General features: G+C 36.8%; 2 protein-coding genes across 6 annotated transcripts in view; both read left to right on the top strand.

Annotated features, from left to right (window-relative positions):
- trim33 (tripartite motif containing 33) overlaps positions 1 to 5,683 on the top strand; it is a 38,556-nt gene extending 32,873 nt beyond the window's left edge. For 2 of the 4 annotated variants that reach the window (XM_015387603.1, XM_015387601.1), the window contains 2 exons: positions 3,051 to 3,101; positions 4,937 to 5,683. In XM_015387603.1, the coding sequence (XP_015243089.1) occupies positions 3,051 to 3,101; positions 4,937 to 5,155 (270 nt within the window). In that variant the 3' untranslated portion in view covers positions 5,156 to 5,683. The remainder of the gene's footprint in view (positions 1 to 3,050; positions 3,102 to 4,936) is intronic. The other 2 variants (XM_015387604.1, XM_015387602.1) reach the window with 1 other exon arrangement.
- A 2,029-nt stretch (positions 5,684 to 7,712) lies between these two features.
- Positions 7,713 to 18,731, top strand: pqlc2 (PQ loop repeat containing 2). 2 transcript variants are annotated; one of them, XM_015387588.1, is made up of 8 exons: positions 7,713 to 7,803; positions 9,471 to 9,667; positions 9,755 to 9,884; positions 10,178 to 10,265; positions 11,839 to 11,993; positions 12,091 to 12,183; positions 15,941 to 16,126; positions 18,086 to 18,731. In XM_015387588.1, exons 2-8 carry the CDS (start codon positions 9,477 to 9,479, stop codon positions 18,179 to 18,181), a joined length of 939 nt encoding a protein of 312 aa, XP_015243074.1. In that variant the 5' UTR covers positions 7,713 to 7,803; positions 9,471 to 9,476; the 3' UTR covers positions 18,182 to 18,731. The 2 variants fall into 2 exon arrangements, with proteins under 2 accessions (XP_015243074.1, XP_015243073.1); XM_015387587.1 differs by lacking the exon at positions 7,713 to 7,803 and adding an exon at positions 8,280 to 8,432 and having other exon boundaries at positions 18,086 to 18,726.
- Positions 18,732 to 24,260: the final 5,529 nt, after the last annotated feature.

Genomic DNA, 24,260 nt, shown 5'->3' with positions numbered 1-24,260 from the left:
AAAATATTTTCTCCCAGGTTTGTTGTTTCTCGATCATAAAAGAAAGAAATTTGAACTTGGTGTTGAGTTTATAATAAAAAACACAGATAATATGAAATATTTTCACTCATTTCAGGAAGTGAAGCTCATTTATGTATTGTTTAATCTTACAGAGTAAAATATTTCAAGCCATGATTGAGGCTTACAGATGATAAGAATCCAAAATCCAGTGTCTCAGAAAAGTAGATATTTGCAAAAGAAGATCTTCAATTAAAACAAAAGATATTTTAAACACAAACCTCAGCCTTTGTTGAAGTATGTCCAATTCCGTGTACTTTATAATATTCCAGTTTTTGTAGCTGTATCAGTGGTGAAGGCAAAGGTAGACTTTAGAAGTTCTGAGGGAAAGGGTTCAGCCCAGATGATGGTTGGATTAAAACGACGATTTGTTTTGCTGCTTTGGGAGCATGAAAAAAATTCCCAGTACTTTAGTATTTAGCTGACTTAAGAGCAGGGAATCAACCTAAACCACAATTTTAGAAACGGATGCTTCTAAAACTGAGGACACATCTGGACCAGAAAAAGGGACTGTCTCAAACAGTGACTTCTCACATCTGTACTGCCAATAACTTCATTCACTCTTATTTCCCATTTATGGATTTTCATTAGATTTTTTTTCTCTTTTTTTACTACATTTTTATAGGAGGTTGTAGTTAAAATCCAATAGTCTTGATTCCACATTTTTTTAACCTTTTTTTTGTATTTGACCTGACACATTTTGTTCATAAACTATTAAAGACATATTTATTTTTGCAAGTAAATTAGAGATATTTTAGTCACTTTTTCAGTGAAAGTCATGTATATAGTTATAGCTTAACTACACAGCCATATTTTTCCTATTTCTTGTTCTAGTAAGTGTTGTTGTAGGGTGCAGTAAAAGAAAAAGCCTTAGGATAAAAAAAAATTAAAAATCTCCTTCTCATAAACCACTGCATCATGGCGTTGTGGCACAAAGGCACTCGGACGGTGGCCCAGTTGTTTGATTGCAGCTGTCAGGTTAATTGCATTGTTGGCTCTGGTGTCTCCAGAGCTACTGTCCAGCATCTTCTAGATGCATCTCTGCTCCAGCAAACCTGAATCCAGTGAGTGACTCATCGTTGCCATGTTGCAGAGATAATTGTTTGATTGACTGTTTTGGCATAGAGATGTACAGAAAAGTTGCAGGACAGTAGATCTCCAGGATTGGAGTTTAAACGAGGTTAAGGTGAGGCCAGTTTGAGGAAGTGCTCTAGTGCAGCAGTGTCCCTCAGCCCTGGTCCTCAAGACCACCTTTCCTGCGTGGTTTTAGGTTAACCCCCAAAATCTGACTTCAATAAATAGGTAATAAAAGTCATTTAATTCAGGTGTGCTGGAACTGAGATGCATTTAAAACATGCAGGGCAGTGGGTTCTGAGGACCAGGATGAGCCCTGCAGATGACCCGGCTCCAATGTTGAATGCAGAATCTTTTCTCTGGACTCAAAGCAACCTGGATTCTTTGTTTCTCAGCTCTTCCAGAGACCCTTAAAGTTTTTAAATTAGAGGCGAAGTATCAAAGTACGACAGAGTTTTAGGGCCAGGCTAGAGATTTGTTTTTCTTCTATTTCGAGAATAAGGACGTAAAATTACGAGAATAAAGACATAAAATTAAGAGAATAAAGTCGTAAAATTAAAAGAATAAAGTCCTAAAATTACAAGAAACAAGTTGTATTTTAGGACAACTCTTATAAGAAGCACTTTCTTCTCTAAAATGAGGAATGTGGAGCATCATGTGAAGTTATACTTTGGCTCTGGTTTGACAAATAAGGAAATCTTTTAGGATCATCATCAAATTGGGCATTAGGTCAAAGTGGCCTCAGGTTGCTGATTGGTGGAGCTGGTCGACCGTCATAATGCTGGTCGGAGCTCCAAGCTTTCTTTCTGAAACGGGTTGTTGTATGATGACTTCATTCTCGTAAGATTACAACTTTATTCTCGCAATGTTACGACTTTATTCTCAAAATAAAAAGCCTGGCCCTAATATTCTGTCGTATAAAAGAAAGTTTTTCACCTCTGAGCTTTAGATTTAGCCCATGTCATATTAAGCTGAGCTCTTTGGTTCAGGAGTAGATTAACAGAAGGAATGTAATATATTTAATATATTACATTCCTTCTGTTAATCTACTCCTAAACCAGAGAGCTATATATCCAGAATCCTGATCTGCTCCTCAGTCAGTCATCCATGTTGCCTTTGCAGGCTTTTCTACCACAGTTTTCCTTCCACCCAACTTTCCTGTTAAACTGACTCTATCCCTTTCGGCAATGAGTTGACATGACTGTGCAGGCTGTAAGCTAACATTTTTGTATGAATTATTTTTGATTAAATGTCTTATATTCAAATTTTCTGAGACACTTAATGTTGTATTTTCCTCATCTCTTGGCTGCAATCATTAAACTCAACAAATTCTCCTTGTGTAATTTATCTGAATTTTCCACCTTGAAAGTAATATTTATATTTTAAACTGAGACACATTTTTATTCACATCCCTCTAACAACACTTGGAAACTCGTGATGCTTGCTTTCTACACCTTTGTACCCTTAAACTAATAGATAAAATGGAACTTAAAAGCTTCCTTTCTTCCATCTCTCTCTACTAACACTGCTCTAAGTCCTCTATCCAGTTACTAAACTGTTCTACAGTATTCAATTCATCACCCTTTTCCCTTTTGTTCCCTTTATTTCTTTTTCACATCATGTAAGACAAAAAAAAGGCAATTGGATGTTTCTTATATCAACCAGCCAAATATGGTGAAACATATAAAGAGGGGGAAAAGTGGCACAAACGATCTTCCTTTCTGTGTGTCGTTTGTGACCTTTTATTTGCTGTTTTTATTTTTTGGGACTTGGAGATGATGCACACCTTTTTAATCGAGCACAGTTTAAAAAAAAAACAGATTTCCTATCTGTTATGATCTAAACTGCCTGTGCTATGAATTCTTCTCTCCTCCTCTTCTGCTTCACTGTCTTTGTTGTAATGTTATTACCCCCTTTAGATGTCTCGAATAATCCGAGTTTATGATGAGGAGAAAGAGATTAATACCCAGGTAAGCCGTTTCAAATAGAGCTTCGATGTTCTGTTCCCTCCCACTGAGGCTCCAAGAAATGTTTGGAAACTCCAACAAATCTAAGCTGCTGTCTTTAAATTAGAATTATAAAAGGTTTGGGAAACGGGTCACAAGGTGAACTAAAGTGTGTTTGATTGTCTTTGTTTTAATTTTCCTGCTACCATTTTCTTTTTCATGTTATAACTTTCTGTTCATGGTTTGGTAGTTTGATAAGATCAGAAATATAAGTGTAACAGGAGAATATGATGCTACATGATGCTACTCCAAAGCTTACTGGAGAAATATCGGTGTGGCATTCATGGCCATGCTTCACTGAACTGCTAGTGAAAGAAATAGTAATTTAACTAAAAAGAACTAATGCAAAGCAAAAATAAACGCCACATTTGACAGATCTGAGGAATTAATCACAAGTTTTACTTTATTGAAACAAATCAGGATCTCTGTGGAGTCAATTTTGTTACATTATCACACAACAGGTTTTGCAGAAAGAATTAAATCCAGAAATAAAACTTTGAAAAATGTTTTTAATTAAAAAAAAGGATATAAGAGTAATTTTGCTGTAAAAAAATAAATTTATTTTATCATTTCAAGTATATTTTTTTATGGATTTTATATTTTTTATTTCTTTTTATTTTAGCCTTTTTTTTTTATTAGTTTTACATATTTCATTCTTTTGTATTATTCAATGTCTGCATCAAGAGCGAGAAGAGAAGCTGATCTATAAAATGCAATCTGAAAACAATTCCTTAAACTCGGTGTGGAAATATTTTTGGAAAATTATTAGTTTTTTAAAAACCTAACATCTGTGAAATCAAAAAATACCTAAAAATTATGTTTTTAACGATGTCCGACATTTTGGCAATTTCTTTGACTTAATTTTTTTGTTTTCCTCTAACATACCACGACAGCAAAGATATTTTTCAGTGTGATTTAATGGCATTTAAATGTGGTGCGTTCACTGATCAGGAAAAAATTGTAGGATTTTTGGATTTCCTACCTGGCAGATGAAAATTTATCAAATGGATGAAAAATGATTTTTTTGTCTGGAGCTCTATGAATCACTAGGAACAATAATTAAACTGTTTTCAGCTACTTTATAGCAGAAGTATAAAAATAAAATAAAATTTAATTAAAAATAGAACATGCTCAAACCTTTAAATAATGATGTGATTTAAATGCAAAATATTAAATCATTGAAGTGGAAAATACCTTAAACAAAGGGTATGTGTGCTCCTTTAGCCTTTGACGTTAAGGTAATCTCTGTGTGAGGCTCTGAAATGGTGTTTTGGAACAATCTGTCTGTATTTCAAACTGCAATGTTCGAATTAGAGGTACTTTAGTCTGTGGTTGTGGTTGATTTGCTGTTTTAGACATCTTAAAAATGCATTTTAGGTTTGCTGGTTGATGCTCTTCAGTGGTGAAGGTGAGATGGATTCTGAGAGCAATAAGGCATATAATCACCAGCCTGTGGAGGTTAGATTGTTCTTTTATCTGTGAAAGAGTAAAAATATTTAAAATAGAATTCAGAGGAGCCTTTTTAGCCTGTTAGATAATTGTGGAAATGCTTCATGGAGCCACAGTGGGACAGGACAGCAGGACATCCCTGCTCTGTACAGCAAGCTTGAGCTGGGGCCTCCCTGCTACCTGGAGTCTTAACCAAATCTAATTTGTCTCCTCATTCTCCTCTTCCTCCTTCCTGCCTCAACCCACTCATGCCCCCAACCACCTCCCACTCAATGGTACTCGCACCTTCCTTCTCTATGCCACTCCTCACGCTCTTCTTCGACCTCTTCCTCCTCTTCCTCCTCCGACAGGCGGGATCGGAGATGGCGATATCCGGTAAGGCGGTGAGCCTGTACTTTGAGGAGAAGCTTCAGGAGATGTTCCCGAATCAAACCTTCCCCGACTCGCCGGATCCAGAGTCGTCAGACGAGAGAGAACGAGAGGAGGTGGAAACGGAGGACTCGGAGGACGACATTCAGCCCAGACGTAAACGGTTGAAAACGGACGAAAAGGTTTTTCACATCAAATAGAAGCGGACGTAAAAGAAAAAGAAGCAAGAAGGAAAAGGACTGTCTTCCTCACACTCCCCCACTCCTCTATTTTATTTTATTTTATTTTGGAGCAACATATGATGAGTACAAAGATTTCTTAAACTCATTCTAAAATTGTTGCCTTAGAATAAAAGTATTTGCAGGTCTTTTGTTGTGTTTATTTCTGTGAACCCCTGAGGGCGTAAAGATGGAAGCGCTGATCTGTGTGTTTCATGGACTTTAACCTGCTTGTACAAAAATTTCAAGGCTGATCTTTTTCTTTTTTTTAGTTGTAGCTACTGATTTAGTTGTGTTTTCTATCATCCATTTGCATTTGTAGAGTTGTAACAATTTCTTTATAAAAACATTTAACTTGACCTACTCTGATGTATATTATCTATACTTCGACATCGAGCCTACCAAGTATTTGTATGACTGTGTTCAAATGTTGTGTAAATAAGAGAGTCTACAGTATAGGTGTTTTGGTGCATCAATAAAACATCTGGAACTATACCAGAGAAAATATTTGTACAATAGGTTTGCATTTGTTTTAGGTTATAAAGGTTTTAGAGAACAGCTGAGACGACAACATTCAGCTGTTTGATGTTCAATCAAATAATACATTCAACTGTCTGGAAAGCTAAACTATTTTATAGATCTGATGGGGAAAAAACATAAAAGGTCTTTTTTCTGCAGTTTAGCCCTGATTAGCTTATAAACACAACTATGTACCGGGCCTTGGAAAAGTACAAAGAGCGTTTGTGAATATCAGCTTTTTGTCATACAAGGTTCTCTACTGGACTTATGTTTGGACTTAGGAACTATGTTCACGACTCAGATTTTAATGTTCAATTCATTTTTTTTTTTTTTTTTTCTGCATGGTCGTTCAGACACATGCAGCCACCATCTGACCCTGAACATTTCACAGCCTTAACGTGACCCACATCCGCAGGAGGACAGAGCAGACATTACACAGCAGGGTAATGTTTACGGAGGCCATGGGTGGATGTCTGTGTATAAGTTGTTAAACAATGAATGAGCAAAACAAGTAACAAGATAAAGAAGGTAAGAAAATGCACAGGAAAAAAAAACTGATGTGTCTGAATTAGCAACACATGCAGGAGTGACAAAATTAAGATTTTTTTTTTCTTTTATGGAAATGAGAAGATTTGGACTGGTTCTTTCTGACCTCTATAAAAACAGAAGATACAAGTTACATACGGCTCAACGTGTCATTGCTTCAGCTACAAAATTAATTGGCACGTCTGATTTTTTTTTCTTTCCATCAGCTGACATGATTTTATGCACCTGCTGGGAGGGAAGTCCCACAGCATGATGCTGCCACCACCATGTTTATCATATAAATGGAGTGTTCAAGGAAGGGGATAAAAAACCTATTTATATTTAAATCATAAGTATGTCTACATTCTGGTTTGTGTGAAATGTTTATGATATAATTTCACATTCAGAAGTAGGGCTGAAACAATAGGATTAATCATGATTGATTGATTGTAGAAATAATCGATAACTAATTTAGTAATTAATCGTTAACAGGAGTAGAGACTCAAAAACATGCTTTTAGCTGAAAGAGTGATCAAAATAGAGCCTTAATTATACCAAAATTGTAAAAAATATATAAACATTTTGCATATAAGATAAAAAAAAATTATAATTTTTCGTCTGTCAGTATGCCCTATCCAGAACTCAAGTGGAAAAATTCTTGTTTCACCTGATTTAATTTCTCAAAAGGTCTTCTCTTATGGAGGCTTTGGCTATCCGATCAATAATCGATTAATCGAAAAAAAAAAAAAAGGTAAAATAAGTATAAATAAAATAATCTTTACTTTTAGCCCTACTTAGAAGAATATGAAAAAAAAGATTTCTGTTAGGCGTCGATGTCTTTCCAAGAAGTGAGCCATATTGTTTTATTTTCATTGTGTTGCCAATCCTACATGGGCTAACTTAAAATTTATTCTGGATTTCTTTTTATTAGTTTTCAATAATCAAATTTGTGCGATTCATGACTAGTAGCTTTTCCTGCTGACTGAGCAGCGCATCTTTGCAGCTCCTCCAAAGTTTACAGATTCTCTGACACGTTTTTGCTTTTCATGTCAAGTTTAGTTAAATTTGAGGTTATGTTATTTAGCATGTCAGATTAATTACACATGAACTCAAAGGTTTTTAGATTTCAATTTGGAAAGCATTTTGAATACCATACATCCTTCTTCTCATCAGAGTCAAACGTTATTAGTAGTTTTGACAAAATATGCCACTTGTTTTTTCTAATCTGTTTGAGTTTGTTTTTATTATGCCCATATTTCCAGTTAAGATCACACCAAACCCAGCCCTGAAAACACTGATGTCATTTTCTCAATCAACAGGGAGATCTATGCTGCTTTTAGTTTTATTTTTAATTATTGTTCTCGTATTGGGTCTGTTATTTTAAACTGGGAGCTGTGCTCAGCTTTTCGAGTCATAACTTGTCTGAGAAAAACACGTGATGTTTCCGGAAACCTGCTAATAAAATCCCGCATGCTGACATCAGTGAACTCGTTGCTGAGTCGTCAGTCTGACAGCGGGTCAGCTGACACCGCTGCTTCTGCAGAAACTTGGATTCAGCATCGGATCTGATCTAAGCAGCTCTCTGGGTAGGTGGCTCCTTTAATTTGTTACCTTTAAAAAAAATAAATGCACATCATAAAAATGTCAGATCACTTGAAGCAAGCGATTGAATTGTACAATTATCAAAAGATTATTAGAAAAAAATAAAATTCTCTCATGAATTTGATCTACATTAAATGTAATCGTGGAATTATTAAATTTTTTGCAATAAACTTTGCGGAACTTGATTATGTAGTTATGGAACAGAAAATCAAGTTAAACCTGGCTTCAGTATTAGGGAATAAAGGTCCCCTCCGCTCAGCCTATAGTAATAATTCACTGTTCTTGGATATTTGCTTTTAAAATTAATAATTTCCTATGTTTTCAAAAATTAAAAAACATTTTATTTTGAAAGTCACTCTGCGCGGTTACGCCACAGGTCACATGACTGTGTTTGCGGTTCCGTTTCCCTGTCGAACCAACCAATCAGATCAGCAGCATATTGCAACCAACCAATCAGCTCGCGGGTGTCTGATGTATTTGGGGAAGCTGAATTCGACGGAACACCGGTGGGAGTTGTTTATCTGTTCTCCTTGTACGTTCCCGAAACTAGAGACGACGACGTTGTTGTTCTGCTTTCAGTGGGGACAGTGGGCATCTCCAAGCGGCCACACAGGCAAGACGAACCCAAACATTACACGTTTATAAACTGGTTACAACAGTACGCTGTTACTGAGCAGCTGGTAGCTGCTGTTGCTATAATCCAAAGTAGCTAACCGGCTATATATGAGTCATTCGCGCCCTATTGATTTACTTTGAGTATTTTTATGGATTTTTACGTTTTTTTACGTTGATCTAATCAACAGACCCGCAGTAGACTGAACTGAACACTCTGTTTTTTTTTTTTACTCTCTTATATATTAGATATTTTGCAACCTTTGGTCCCTTCAGAGTGGACATCTAAAGCCAGGGGTTAACAGATGTTTATATGTTTTAAGAAAAGGTTTTTCACTCTGTGGCCTCATATTCAAACCTGGTGGTGGGTTTTTCTTTATCCACATATCTGTTTTGCAAACCTTTTTTCCATCATTCGCTGCCTTGATGATATGAGGAAGTAAGCAGAGATGGAAATAATAAATGGTGTATCTTTTTTTTTTCAATGGGGGTGATAGTTTTGAATTCAGCTGAAAATGAATACATTTTTGATTTGGAAAAAAGTTTGCTTATTTATCACACCTAAATATATCAGATCTTAAAATGCAACATGTGTTTGAATTCCCATTTCCTCCTCTAATGGATAACTGCTTGACGACACAATCTTTACCTTCATTCTTTGTAGTTGTTACATTTCAGGGTTTCAGGGTCTTAAAATAGACATTATAAGACGATGATGCAGCTTTTCTTTTATGGCTAGTTAGTTCCCTGAAATGGTCCCAGACCATGACACTGTCGCTGCCGTGTTTGACCCTGGGTATGAGGTTCATGAGGAACCAAACGCATGCTTTGGCTTTGTCTTATTTATTTTTTTTTTTACTTTTTTAAGTATATATTGAATAGAGTGGGAAATAATCTGGATTTTCCTTGTTACCTGTGGAGCATCCATCAGAGCCGATTTAGTGAATTTGTTATATTACCCATCTCCAGTTCATTTGTTGATGAAGATCCTCTTAGGTAACAGTTATAGTATTCACTAACAGATTTCTCTCTTAACCAGGAGACGATGCGGAACAGCATATTTTTCTCATCGAGTTCGACCGGATGGAGCGATTCAGGAAACTTCACGTCCTTATGTCCTAATGGTTCCCAGTGGATTTGGGAAGGACTTGGGGAATGTGCCCAGGATGGGAGGGACATGGCCAGTGTCTATCTAGGTCTCCTGTCCATCGTTTGTTTCATGGTGTCCTCTCTTCCGTAAGTATTTAGTTGTGTGTTTTTTGTTGTTGTTGTTTTTTTTATTTTATTTTTTAACGATCATCTCTACCACCCCACTGATTATAGACAGTACTACAGCTCCTGTAAAAAGGGGAATATGGACAGTGCCCTGTCTATTTGGTTCCTGCTGCTGTGGTTGGGAGGTGATTCCTGTAACCTGGTGGGATCCTTTCTGGCTGACCAGCTTCCTCTTCAGGTGATTTTTGAAAACATGTTTTTTATAGGTTATATATCTTATTTTAAACCTGCCGTGTAACCTATAACATTTATGGTTTTGTTTTTTTCTTAAGTAACACCACAGTGATGATAATAAACTATCATATTTTTTTCAAGTTTTTATTGTTTAAGCAATTTCACTGTTTCTGATAATTCTTGTGTAATTTTAAAGCATCAAAAATTGTTTAAAGCAAACTTTTATTAGATATCAAGTTTGTTTTTTGTTTTATTTGGTTTGAGGATCATCTGTCTTGTTTTTTTATTGTAAATTAGACCTATACGGCCATTTATTACGTCTTGGCTGACCTCCTGATGCTGGGCATGTACACATACTACAAAATGAGGCACAGAATGACTCAAAGTGAGTATGATTTGAGTTTGTTGTTTTTTTTTCTCGATCTCCTGCTTAGATGAGCCTTGTTCAAGTAAAAAGTCTTAATTTCACGTTTTGATTCAGAAAATTAAAAATTAGTTTTCACACGGAGTCTGGTTTCAAAATCCAATCAGGCTGCCAGAAAAATATAAAGTGTGCTAAAGATTGTAAAAATATTCTTGCTATGATAAAGTCTTATTTATTTGTCTGAGCTGTTTAATTCTAAGAGATATTTTGGATCTAATCTGGAGTCCCCTCTAGTCTGTAACATGCTGGTTATCGTTTGCCATCCAGCAGTCAATCGTGATCAGTCATGCAGCTTAAATAGTTAAGGAAACATCGCTGCATACTGCAGCTAAGTTAGACAGAAAATGCTGAAATTAGACTCATAAAAGATTCATCTTAGTTTTTATCCCAGCTGACACATGAAAATATTTTATATACTGTATATATATATATATATATATATATATATATATATATATATATAATTTCATATAAATTAGATGAATTATGAAGGATGCCACATCCTTTATAAATTCACTTCAAACGTTGCTAATAGTCCAGAGTTGGAAACTCTGCAGCATTTAAAAGATACATTTTTTGTTATTTACCACATCTACAGTATAAAACATCACTGAAGCTCAATAACAACACAATGTCAGTGAAAAAATTCAACCAAAGATGGTCTGTAAATAAAGCAGGTCTTGTTCTAGTCAGTGGTAACAAACATCCAGAAAGATAAAGGAAATCCCACTGTAGGATTTTTAAAACTTTGAAGGCAACCAGACCTTTGCTCATATTTTTTAGGAAGATGTTTTGACGCCTATCCAGGAGTCTTTGGCAAATATGTCGGCTCACACTAATTTAAGTCTGTTTTGTGGTTTCTATGACCCAGATGACTAAGAATCTACACAGCCATTAGGCTGGTGTGTTTTTTTATTTTAATCATTTTATTTCTGTGTTTGAATATAGCGAAAATACTACAGGGTTTTCTCCCTTACCTGTCACATGGCAGCTGGAGTAAAAACAAATATTAACAGTTAAAACTTACCAAATATATGAGCTGCTGTTGTGTTACTGAACAACTGGTAATTTAAAGAACGACTTTAGAAAACAAAGCTGCTTCCTGCAGACAAAATGAGCCTGTTGTTACTGAGCAAATCTCCACCATTGCTAGAAGGATAATACGTCTCCTGCTTTGGGTTTTTCAATGAGTAATTTGATCAAATCCATATTGCTGGACAATATCCTGAAGGTAGAAATGAAATATTTTCCTGGGCTTCAAATCAAAAATAGAAAATGAAGCAAAGCTTTCATAAGTCATCTCTAGTCTACTTGTTATTATTTACCAGCAAACAGTTACTCATGGTTTAAATTAGCAAGTCTAAACCTGGTTTTGGAGCTATTATTATTACTTATATCATATATTGCATCCCCCTGTATGGCGGTGCTGTTGTATAATGAGTCATCTTTACTCCAAACCAGGCTTCAGTTTTCAGTAGTTGTTTTTAAATGGTTGTAATTATTAAAGATGAAACTGTTGTTCCTTCATCACCAGGCAGAAGTGTTTTGCATGTTGTTGGTGTTTCTTGCATCCTGGGCCTCACCGTAGGCCTCAGCCCCCTCCCTGGGTTCGGCTCGCCAACTGAAAGGATTTCCTTCGGGTTCAGAAGCCGCTCTTTGCTCTCAACCACTGATTTTAGCTCTATCAAGGTCTGACCTTTTTTTTTTTTTTTCTAATTATTATTTCTCTGAAAGAAGTGAACTTTTTATGTCTGTTGACATTAATTCTTCCTCTCTGTTACCTCAGGCTTTTACCCCTAAAGAGATCATTGGTTTCTCCATTGGGTCAGTGTCATCAGTCCTCTACCTCTGCTCCAGGCTGCCACAAATGTACACTAATGTGAGTATGACAAACTGCTCCCTGCTAAAATGATTATGTAGGTAAGATTTGTGTCTAAAACACAACCTATACAGGTGCTGGTCATTTTAACCCTTCAGTTCATAACACTGATATCTTTAGGGATGAAGTGGAAACATCTGCTTAAGGTTTGGTACCGATCGCACATCAGGAAGTGTTTAAAACCCAAATAGTTTAACTTTTTTTCTTATGTCACTGTTTGACAAGGTTTTTATGACTTTCATAAATCTTATCTATCATCAAAAGGGATTAGAGGGATTATGTTTTCATTAGGAGCCATAATCGGCCAGATTTTACTCGATTCAAATGGAAAAATGAGGACTAGAACCACAATTACTGGACATGTTGAGCAAAACAAGGGTTTTTAATGGTGCATTCAGACCATGGTGGCTGTGGCAAACGCGGTGGATTCACATAGAATTCCTATACAAACCGGGCAGTGGCGAGTGGTAAACTCCAGCGTTGAGAGCGTTCACTGCTCCGCCCTCACTTTGTCCTACTAGATAGAGCTGAGGTGTTGTCAAACAGCAGCACCGCAAGAGAGAGAGGAGCGATGATCGCTGAAGATAACACCAGCTGATCTTTTCTATGAAATCGCGACAAAGGAACCGACCAGCAGTCAATCATAAAATGGAATAGAGAGAAAATAATGTCGAAAAGGTAGAATTAGGGAATACTCTCAAGAGGTCTTTAGGTGGCTTTGAAAAAAGACGTTTTAAATTAGTCCTTTTAGGCCTGTTAATCATCCTGTCTTATCTCCAGCACAGAGCCCAGTCTGTCATTGCCCACTGCTCAGCATCGCTGCTTTTTGCGGGGATAGATTTACAAGGAGGTACCGCCGAATCTGACTTGTGATGCAGGCACAGCTCTGGATGAATCAAAGTGAAATCCTTTTTTCAGAGCCTTTGGGGATAGTCTCCCCAAGGCAATTCAAAAGTTGTTCATAAAGAACAATTTAGCAGCAGTCTCTGATGATATGGTTCACCTGTGCTTTTATTGTGAAATGCCGGCAGTGAGACCTTGACAGGAAATGAAATGTGGTTGGCAGGGGTAACGGTAGGACTAAAGCAGAGGGTTTGGTAGGCTGGTGATTTACTAAATATTAAAAAAATCCTTCCAGCCTCTAAATAAGGTAAACATTCTCACTGTTATATTCGATACCAGCACAGGAAGTACATGTATATCTTTATATCAGGAAACGAGTACAGCACTAACTTCTGCTGGGATGGTGACATCATCGTGGTTGATTGAAAATAATTATCTTAAACCAACCTTAAGACCAAATCAGCATAAAAATAGTTTTACCTTTCCAAAAAAGTTAAAAACCAAACCACTGGAATTTGTTTTCCAAGTTTTTAGATGTTCTGCTTCCCATCCCTAAAGCTTTCTCAATTCAAAATGTCTGGTGTAGCGTTGAGTTCCAGCCTTGTAGGGTGGCCCTGCTTATAGAAAGCCTTGTTATGGCTCAGAAAACATTTGTTAGGGGGGATAGTTGACCTCAGAGTGAGCTAAGATAATCTTTAATATCTCTGAAACAACAGCAGCACATCAGATCTGTTTTCATTTTTAAATGTTTTCATTTTTACAAATGAGAATTTTAAATGCACAAACCTGCACTAAAGAAGTAATAACTATTACTGTCTATTTGCTGAGTTTGAAATGCAGAGCGGTGAACTACCTGCAGGGTTGGTGGAAATAACGGCCTCCACCGCATGCAGTCTGAACGCACCATGAGTAGTGAGAGCTCAATGATTTGACTTATCTCTATAATTCATGAAAATCCTACACCACAATAATAATAAAAAAAAAATTATTGGTAACCGCTTCAGTACATGATTCAGAATCACTTGCTTGTATGCTGCATTTTACAATGTCAGGCTGCGAACATTTAGACATAGGCGACCTCTAGAGGTCAGTATTTCAGACTCGCTTCTAATGAGCAAAATTCTGTCTTTGGGATTTCAGGGTCGGTATAGATATGTTTTCACGGGAAAGCGAGCTTTTGAAACAGGGATTATTTCTCTGTTTCTATAAACACATCTTACATGACATTTTAGTCGCAATTTCGCTGCCACACCACTAGAGGGAAACATGTTCTTTGGAACTGAGCATTGACATGCAAACATGCACAGGAAGACTTTCCTGTTTGTGCATAAAAAATATTCAGTGATCAAAGCAGACTAGTTTTGCTCCATGCTGGCGTACAACTACAGACCAGCAACGCCTGTTTTCTCAGGAAATAACATTTATAGAAAACCAGTTTTCTGTGTAACGTTTGGAAACTATCCCAGTCTTGCTGCTGTGTTATATTCCAGTTTGAATGAGTGGCGGTGCCTTATTAATAGGGTTACAAACTTTCAGAAATGGAAATAAGGGACACGGGGGTCCTAGAGAAAATTCATTGGCGCAGGGGTCCCACCCCCAGAAAATGTTGTATTTCTTAGATGCAATTTCCTGCTTTTTAACCAAATTGTGTCCCGTTTCAGCTCAACACAGAACCATACCGTACTTTTATTTTGTTATTTTGAGCGTGGCTTGTATTTTTTGCAATAAGGTACAGCCAATTCAAATAATTAATAAATGGAAATGTTAAGTTTGCACAGTATCATCGCGCACAGAAATCCTCCCACAAACCAATGGCGTGCTAGAATTTTTTTAGGCTATAGGTAAGATTACCGGTATTATATTGTTATTTTTTTTTTGTTGCTTATTTTTGTTTTTTTTTTTTGGTTGTTAGTTACCCAGTTTATTAAATTACTAATTTTGTTGTGCTATACTTTTCCTGCCAACCTGCTGTGGCCCCCCAAGGTCTCCCGCCCCCGCTTTGAAAACCACTGTCCAAGATCATAATGGATATAAAGTTCTACGTGTTTGTTTGAATGCAGTTGAGCAAATCAGCTGGGCACTTGTCATGAATAATGTTGCAATAGATGCTTCAAGTTGGCGTGCACAGGCACACAGTTTGTAGAACTAGAACTAAACATGAGGACCGTCACCAGGAAACCATGACAAACGCCACAAGAAGAGAGATAACTGAGTGGAGAATGCTTTAGACCGACAACGTCATAAGGGGAAGGCGAATCAAGAACAGTAGGACTCTAAGCTATCGCTACGAGAGGGAGGGAGAGAGAGAGAATGAGGACAAGCAGACATGGGTCACACTCGCAACAGTAGAGTTGTTCTGTGCACAAGTGCCACTGAAATTACTGTTTTTTAGTTATTCATGAAAATATGGAACAAATAGCGTCCCTTATCAGTTCAATACAGGACGTGTAATTTAACTTCCAAATACGGGAGCGTTTGTATGCATGTGCGTGTCGTAGAGTTTAAAAGAACATACAAACGGCATGGCAGGGAACTTTAACCAGTTTTAATGTTTCTGCTGCTTTGTGCATGGAGGTCATGATTAAAGCATGAATTTGTTGACAGAAACAAAAAACAATCTAGTTTTTAGTAGATCTATGTGCTTAAAGAGTGCATTGTTTTGTGTGTTTGTTTTAAGAAGCTAGTGCCTCTTCTGCTTATAAGTCATCACAGAGGAGGTCTATGTTGGTAAGCAGAAGATGAAAATAGAAAAAGGGTTCATTAAGATGAAAAGGAGAAGATTTTATGTTCATAGATTTTGTTCCCTATGCTGCAATGTGCACATAAGTTGTGAGTATGTAAAAGAAGTGAAAACGTTCCCCATTCCTTGTTAAGATGATCATTTCCTCTGCGGTTGTCTCGTTTCTCATCACAGTTTAAGAGGAAGTCTACAGAGGGAGTGTCCTACTTCTTATTTGCCCTCGTCATCTTGGGGAACACCACGTACGGTCTGAGTGTGTTGCTGAAGAACCCTGAGCACGGCCAGGGCGAGAGGAGTTACCTGGTCCATCACCTGCCCTGGCTCATCGGGAGCCTTGGAACACTCACCTTGGACCTCATCGTATCCTTTAAAAAATAAATACTTCACCTGATGCCATATTCCTATGAGATGATGGCTGAAAGTCTCTGGTTTAGAGTGAAACAGGTAGTGCAGGGTCAACAGTGTAAAAAGAAGACATTGGCTCCCCCTGCTGGTTGCTTTGTTTTTTGCTACAAAGGTCCTCTATCAGATTATTAGGTTATTTACTGTTGAGTATGAAGCTACACTCAAAGTCTTTGCATAAAATAAGGAAGAACAGAAGTGATGGGATATCTTTTAGCATTTTCTCGTCTAGTTTGGACACTTCTAATACTTTAAGAGCTCTATTAACTCTAAAACAGCCTGTTCTGGATTTAAGTTTTCAGAAGTGTTGGTTTGTTGTTTCTTGGTGGAATAGCTTGGATGGATTGTTCTGGAATCATTACAACAGGTTTACTATTAGCCTAACTTAGACTGAGTTCAGGAATTGTTTGAAAGATTTCTTGACGCTGTCAGATGGAGAAATGATCTGCATAACAAAAAAAAATCTGCCAGGGTTCAATAGTGCTGCTCTGTTTTTGTAGCGGTTTTACTGACATTTACTCAGCTTTTTTTGCCTAGTTTTTTAGGCTGCTTTTAATTCCAACCACTGCTCTTTGTTTAACTGTACTCAACCGAGTCTTTTTCATTTACACACATTATTTAGGGTTAACAACCTAACGCAGAAAAGCTTTCCTTCTAACTTTCAGCCTTTCTAGATTTTACCTTGCCTTGTTTGGGGAGGTTAACTGTTGATAAAAATGTACAAATACGTAGATAAAATTATAAATAAAAGTCAATAATGTAAATAACTTTAGGGCTTTTATTTGTTCCTTGTTATCAACTCAACATGTGACATCAGATCTTCATTTGTAAGAAGTTTAGAAGTTATTAATACAAGTTAGAAAGTTACAGCTTTGCTGAAATACAAGTTACATATTTTCAAGTACTTAATGCACAAATTTAGCAGCACAAATCAGAACTTTCTGAATATAAGTCACATATTTACAAGTATGAAAGATATTAGTACAAATAAAAATTAAAAATAACATATTTACGAATACGAATCACAAATTAACTAATTTATGCGTACTGTTAAAACATTTAGAAGTAAGAATCAGAAATGTACAAGTACTTTCCTGTACTTTCCAATGTTAAGGCTGGGACCTTTATAAGAAGAGCAGTTTGAGTTGTTGTTAGTTTTCATGTCCCTCTTTTCTGTTTTTACAGGAAGGTATAAATATCCTGTGGCAATAAATATGTTTCAATTACTGAGTGGATAACCAGCTTATCCTCAGTGTTGGGTTTAGTTTAACTGGACCTCATTAATCTCTCAAAACCTGTTTTAAAGCATTTGCAAATAACTCAGACTGCATGAAAATTACACTGGTAAAATGTTTACCAATATAGACATATTAGACATCATTGGGAAGCTTAGATTCTCCACAATTCAACCACCTTGTTCATTTTATGGACACAGCGAGCATCAAAGCACAATTAACACAGATATAGCAGCCACAACAAGCAAGCATGTCTTTATAACTGCTGTTCTAAAAAGACCTATCATTTTTGAGAATAAAAAAAGCAACTTTGAGTGTTGTTTCAACTGATGCTTGGGCTTGATGCAGCATGGGTGTTTTACTCAACCGAATTTCATGTATATATTCAGAAACTAGAAGGTATTAGCTTTTAAATAATGTATGACACATGTAACTTGGGCTTACAGTTCCTAAGTTATTTGCTTTTCCATTTGGGTATGCAAAATAGGCGAGGATTGCCCAAAATTAGATTGATATTAAGAGGTTAATAAATAGAAAGGGAAGGTTAACCCTGCTGCTTATTTCTGTTTGTCAAACATCTTTTTTTTTTTTTTTTTTTCAACAGAGTGAACAGTTTATTCCTTTTTTTTTTTTTTTTTTTTTCAACAGAGTGAACAGTTTATTCCTTAACCTTGCTGCTCAGATCTCAGTGCAGTTCTTTATCTACCGTAATGCCCCGGTTCAGAACGTGAACGGTATCGTCGTCAATGATGAGACGGCGCCTCTGATCAGCAGCTGAACCATCAAACGGACGACATCTTGGAGAAACTCTCCTCCAATCAAACCCGCTCGGTTTCAAACTCACTTTTAGTTTTATTTATTACGTAGCCATTCTGTTTAATGTTTACAGATTCTTTTATTCCTGAAATCCGTGTATGGACAAAATGCTTCTGTTTTTGAGCGGATGGTTTCAGACATGGAGTTCTGAGTTTCACACCAAGCCTTCTGTTAATGTCCAGTGATATCTGGAAGCTTTGACCATTCCCTGGAGGTTTACTCTGAAATACCAACGGTGCTTTTATATTTGCGAACGGTTGGTCTGACCGCCATGCACACGCAGCCCTGTGTGCTCTGGTTTAAGCGGGGCACAATAACGTCGCTATCTGTTATGTTTTAAGGCTTTAGGAGATCTATAGCATGTTTAGTTTAGATCTAGTCTCTTTTTAATTTGAAGTAAAACAATGTGCCAAAAATTTTTATAACAAAAAACCCAAACATTTTTTCATACAAATAAATTTTTTTTGTTAAAAAAAAAATGAAGGTTTCTTAAAACTATTGTTTTAATTTTTAGATTTGCACATTGTATTGTCTGGTTTTGCACATTTTAATGTGAAGTTTGTTTTATATTAGAGATTTTAAGCATATCTGATTGGTCAGTGTACTAGAAAGAAATAAACACATTAAAAACATGTTTTTTTCCCTCTTATTTCGTTGTTTTATTTTTTTTTTATCATACACATATTTTCCTCCCCTTGAACATTTCCACATTTATTCATGTAACAGTCATAACATTAAAAGGCAGTTCTTTGGGTTTGATTAAAACTGACAAGTCAGACAGATCCGTGACCTGTTTCTAAGAAAGATTCTCAGATTATCTTTCAGATAAAACTTAAAAGTGTGGAAGGTTTTTAGTCAGTCCCTCTGGGTTAACCATTTATAGGTCCACATTTTGCCGAGTTACAGCTGTATATCTTCAAAGGAATATCTCTTTTATCTTTACCTGCAGAAACAGAAATATATTTTTTTTTTAAACATATTAGCAGAAGTTCAGTCGGCTTTAGATGGAAAATTTCTCTCTTCCCACATTCCGATCCTATCACCTGGACCTTTGGACATTTTTCACCTCATCTGATTGAAGCATCTTTGTGGTTTCCTTGACGATTTGCTTCAACTGAAAAGAAGACCTCTTGGGTTTCTTTATTTCCAACCTTTCATAAAAGCCCATGCTTTAAAGCGTATCACCCAGAGCTGCCCTGTCAGCAGATTATTCCTCCTGAGCTGTGCATCTCTGCAGCACCTCCAGGGTAACAGGCCTATTGCCTGGTTCACAGTGGAGTGAATTTTGTTCCATTATTGTTGCAAAGAACGCATTTTGTACATCAAAATTTGAAAAAAGAAAAAATGCAATCTAGATTTGAGACTTTAGAGAAATGTTTTAATCAAAAGAGGTTTTAAGGGTTTTCATAATTTTTTTTTATTATCAGTCTATCTGTATATATCTCTATATATGTGTGTCTGTATAAATGTATTACAGAGATATTTGGTGGAAGCAGGATACTCCCCGCAATGAAGCCTGCTGGCACTTTTGCTGCGGGCTGAGAATCCTACACGACCCTCCATTTCCCATGAGTCATTGCGGGCCAACGTAGCTTGGTCAGCTCGGAGACAAATGGTGGACGATGGTGGCAAAAATTGTAGTTAAAAAATCTCTATATTATGCTTTATAAGACCCAAAATAAACATTGAAGGTGTTTTTAGGCAAGAATGTTAAAGACAAATATCTGCCTTGTTGGTAACAGTTTCATTTAATTTCAAAGAGATGTTTTCTGATACCTGAGAATTCCCAACCTTTTTCCTCACAACTGAACTTTTCTACAGAAACTAACTGCTTTCCAGAGAAGGCAGTCCTAAAACACACACCTTATGTAAGTCACAATTTGACTGTGCTTTTCTACTTTCCTTCTGTTTTTCAGATGGACTTTTATGATCTTTTTTCCCAGACTTCAAGCCTGACACCAACAGTTGCTCTTGATGGGGACCAGTAAAGATGTTGGTAATGTCAGTGCAGCCCAGTAGAAATGCTTTGCTCCTTACCACACAGGAAAGGCCGCCCCTGAGGTAGACCATATGATCTGAAAAACTCCATTTGCAAGGAATGCAGTTCTTAATACTCATTCAGAAAAAAAGGAAATTTGAAAGACAAAAAAAGAATATAAAATCTGTGAAAAAAATAAAATTTGAAAGTATGAAATAACATTTGAAAATAGATATTTTCGGATGTTGGATCGGGGAGTGTTGGCCTAGTGGTTAGAGCTGTGCAAGGGTGTAACTTTTTGATGAAAGTTGTTGGGGACACTCTAAGGGTGGGGGCTGATGGACCTACACTTACTCCACCCGAACGCTTTCATTAGGTTTTTGTTTTTTCCAAAAAATGAGCTCAAACATGTATTTATTGAATGCTTTCCTATTGTTAAGAACAAATGAGAACCATAATACACTGATATTTATATTTATAGATCATTAGAGAGATGCATTTTAGTGCATTAGATATGTAGAGCCTAAAAACATTCATGTATGAAAAAACAACAAATAATAGCTCATTCTGATGCCAAAATCGATATATCATGCATCCATAAAATGTACAATTTCAATTCCATCCATCCAGAAAAATATGGATATGCTACATTTTAAATATAGAATAGAATATTTTTTTCTTGTAAACTTTCTGGTAAAATTGGAGATCTATTTTATTGCATGTTGCATATCCCAGTAAATCTGTGTCACCTTTAAATCTGCAGCTCTCCCTACTTCTCTGTGTTCTGTTTAAAAAGATTTATGAACCTCTTTAGTAATATAATGATGCCAGAAACAAAGTGTCAAGATATGTAGAAGCTCTGCAGTCTGATTCTGTCTGTACAATAAGAAAACATGTTAATTTTAATCTGTAATTGAGAGTCATGGTTCTCTGAGAAGCCCAGCTTCTTTAACTTGTAAAGAAGAACACAACATTTAAACTATGTTTTCTCAAGTTTCTTGCTAAGCTTGGGCAAGTCAAATGTCTTAAAGTGACATATCTGATGATGTCACACCGAGAGGCGGTACACGGGAGCAGCGTGAGAGAGGAAAAAACAACAAAACGCTCTGAACACTGATGGCTGCATCCAACCTCTGTTGCCTTTGGTGAAAGTAAATGAGCGGAAAGGGGAAAAAAAGCTGAGATTATTGGGGGGACATGTCCACACCTGTCCTTCAGAAAGTTACGCCTGTACTCTGAGAAGGTTGCAAGACCCGGTTCAATCCCCACAGCCAAACTCTGGGTTCCTGAGCAAGACCTTTAACCCCACACACTCCCTGGGTGCCACACAATGGCAGCCCACTTCTCCCCAAGGGGATGGTTCAAAATGTTAAATTACTCCAGTGTGAGATCAGTAAAGTTCAGTTATTATTATTAAAATTGAATATTAGATCATGAGTAGAGAGAAGATCAGTTACTACTTGAGTCGTTATTTTACCAACCACTTTTTTGTTCTTCTCATTTCTTGTATGACTACTTTTTGCTTAAACAAAAATACAATTAAGTATTGTTGCAGTACAGTTTTTAGTCACTTTGCTTTCTCTTATTTGTTCGCTCACAAGATTTGAAAAACAGAAAAATAATAATTTTTGGGAGGCACCAGAACTGCTTGGTTTAGCACTATTTTTGAGGTTATTTATCTCGACACACAAGAAGCCAAGGTCTGAGCTTGGCCTTAACGTTGACCTCCGACCTCTCGCTGTGGCTGACACCAACGCGCAGCGGCCTACGTTTTGACCCGCTCCTGGGAGGCCCTGACAGCCACGCTGTTTTTCTTCATTAGCAGAATCACGCTGACCCCTCCATTGCACCCTCCTCCCTCCTAGCACACGGACACACACTTCCCCACTCTCCATCACACATAATGAAACTCACACCAGGGCCCACCCAGCCAGGAGGTACTGAAACAGAAAATATTAGAGCTTCAGTTACTGCTTGTGTGTGTTAGTCAGCAAACAGTGGCAGAAAGATTGTTAAAGAGGGAGTTAAGGAGGTTTGCAGGAAGAGTCAGTGATAGGACGCATCCATCCATCATCAGGGATGAACAACAGCCTGTTTATAAACACTATATGCTGGGAATTTCTTAATGAGGCACTTCCAGTGCAAGCACTTTTTTTTTTACTCCGGCTGCCGGATAGTTTAACCAAAAAGTGCCTCAAATGCTAAAACTTAACACTTTATTATTTACAATGCTGGATTTATCTATCTTACCACACATAAACCTTTTCTATAATATTACATTTACATCTAGAAATGGTTGGTTTATCTGAGGTGTGTTCAGTAGGTAGAAAACTAAACAGACTGCTGATAGCAAATAAAATGAAACCAGTGCAGCTGCCAAGGTGTTAAAAAGCGCTTATTAGGGTTCTTACAAACATGCAGAATTGAAAGATAAGAGTAAAAAGTATTATAATCCTGCATACATTTAAATATTGTGTTTACCAATATATCATATATATATATATATATATACATATGCACACATCCATCCACACAAAAATACACAGAAGCACGTTTTCTATCCTCTTAGGGACTTTCAATTCATTTCTAAGCCATTTCTACAGCCTAACTGTGACCCTATTACCAACATAGGCCGAACCCTAATCTCAACTCAAAGAACAAAACTTTAACATATGGGGACCAGGATTTTGGTCCTCTAAGGACATAGGGCCCTACGACTTGACTGTGTATGTCGTGGGGGGGTCATTTAAAACGGGGGATAAAATCTAATTCAGCCATGATTATAACAACCCCACCAAGAGCAGTGGTTTAATATCCAATCACATTTAGACTTAGATTTATTTATGTTGTATACGTAAGTGTAAACAAAAAAATTTTTCGTTAAGAACTGCTCTCTCTCATTTTTTTTTTAAAGCGCAGCCTTGAAAGCAGTAAAAAAATACATAAAAACAGTGATATAACATATGACTGTATATGTACAGTTCAATTTTTTTTAAAATATGGAAATAACCCATTTTAAATAACATTCAGCAGTTTAATGGCGGTGGGGAAGATACTGTTCTGGAATCTGCTGGACCTGCATTGAATGCTTCAAAGTCTCCTCCTAGAGGGCAGCAGGGAGAACAGTCCATGATGGGGGTGTGAGGGGTTATTTATGATGTTACGGGCTCGGGACACGCAGCGCTGGGATGAAATGTCTTTAATGGAGGGAAGAGGAGCCCCGATGATCTTCTCTGCTGTTCTCACCACTCTTCTCACTTTCCTCCAGTCTGAGGCGCTGCAGCCTCCACACCACACAGTGAGACAGCTGGTCAGAACGCTCTCTATGGTGCTCCTGTAGTGTGGTGCTTCTCATACATTTGCATCTAAAGCTGGACTGGGTCGAGGCTCCCGGAGGCCATAACCAGAATTGAATTTAGGACACACCTCCTGATAATAACATGAACCACTAACAGTATTAAAAGTGATCAGGGATACCAGGCTGATTAGCTGAGATGCATTAGTTAAATTTGGTGAACTTAACCCAAAGGAGAGCTTGATCTCATAGCATCAGACGGTTACTACGTTAAACACTTACAAGTCCTTAAAATCTAACATTTAAATCTCCACCATTTTATAATCATTTCAATATAATTCTCAATAAATAAATACCAATATAGAAAATGTTTATTTTAAAAATGCAATGAGATGATCCAAATATTATTGGCGATTATGTTCTGATTTGAACCACTTCCATGAAAGAAAATCCAAATAAAAATCAAACATTTTCATTTTTTTCTTTAAAGAATGCTGTGAAGCAAACCTTTAGTTTCATTGTCCAACTCTCAAACCAAAAAAGATTAAATTTGCCTTTTAAAAGGCCTCATTTAATGCCATTTATGCCCTAAATGAGACTTTGTGAGCTCATGACTGCTGCTGTCATATTTAGGTGCAGAGTTGATTAAAAAATCTGTCTATATTAAACAAAATAGCAGGAAAAATAGGTCATCATAAAAATGCCTCACAGTAACGGGTTAAAGGTCTTTAAAAAAGTAGCTTTAAACGATGTGGACATTCTTCTCTA

The sequence above is a fragment of the Cyprinodon variegatus genome, unplaced genomic scaffold (assembly GCF_000732505.1).
Source record: "Cyprinodon variegatus isolate N-32 unplaced genomic scaffold, C_variegatus-1.0 Scaffold399, whole genome shotgun sequence".
NCBI classification, from domain to species: Eukaryota; Metazoa; Chordata; class Actinopteri; order Cyprinodontiformes; family Cyprinodontidae; genus Cyprinodon; species Cyprinodon variegatus.
This window is presented reverse-complemented; position numbering and strand designations above follow the sequence as displayed.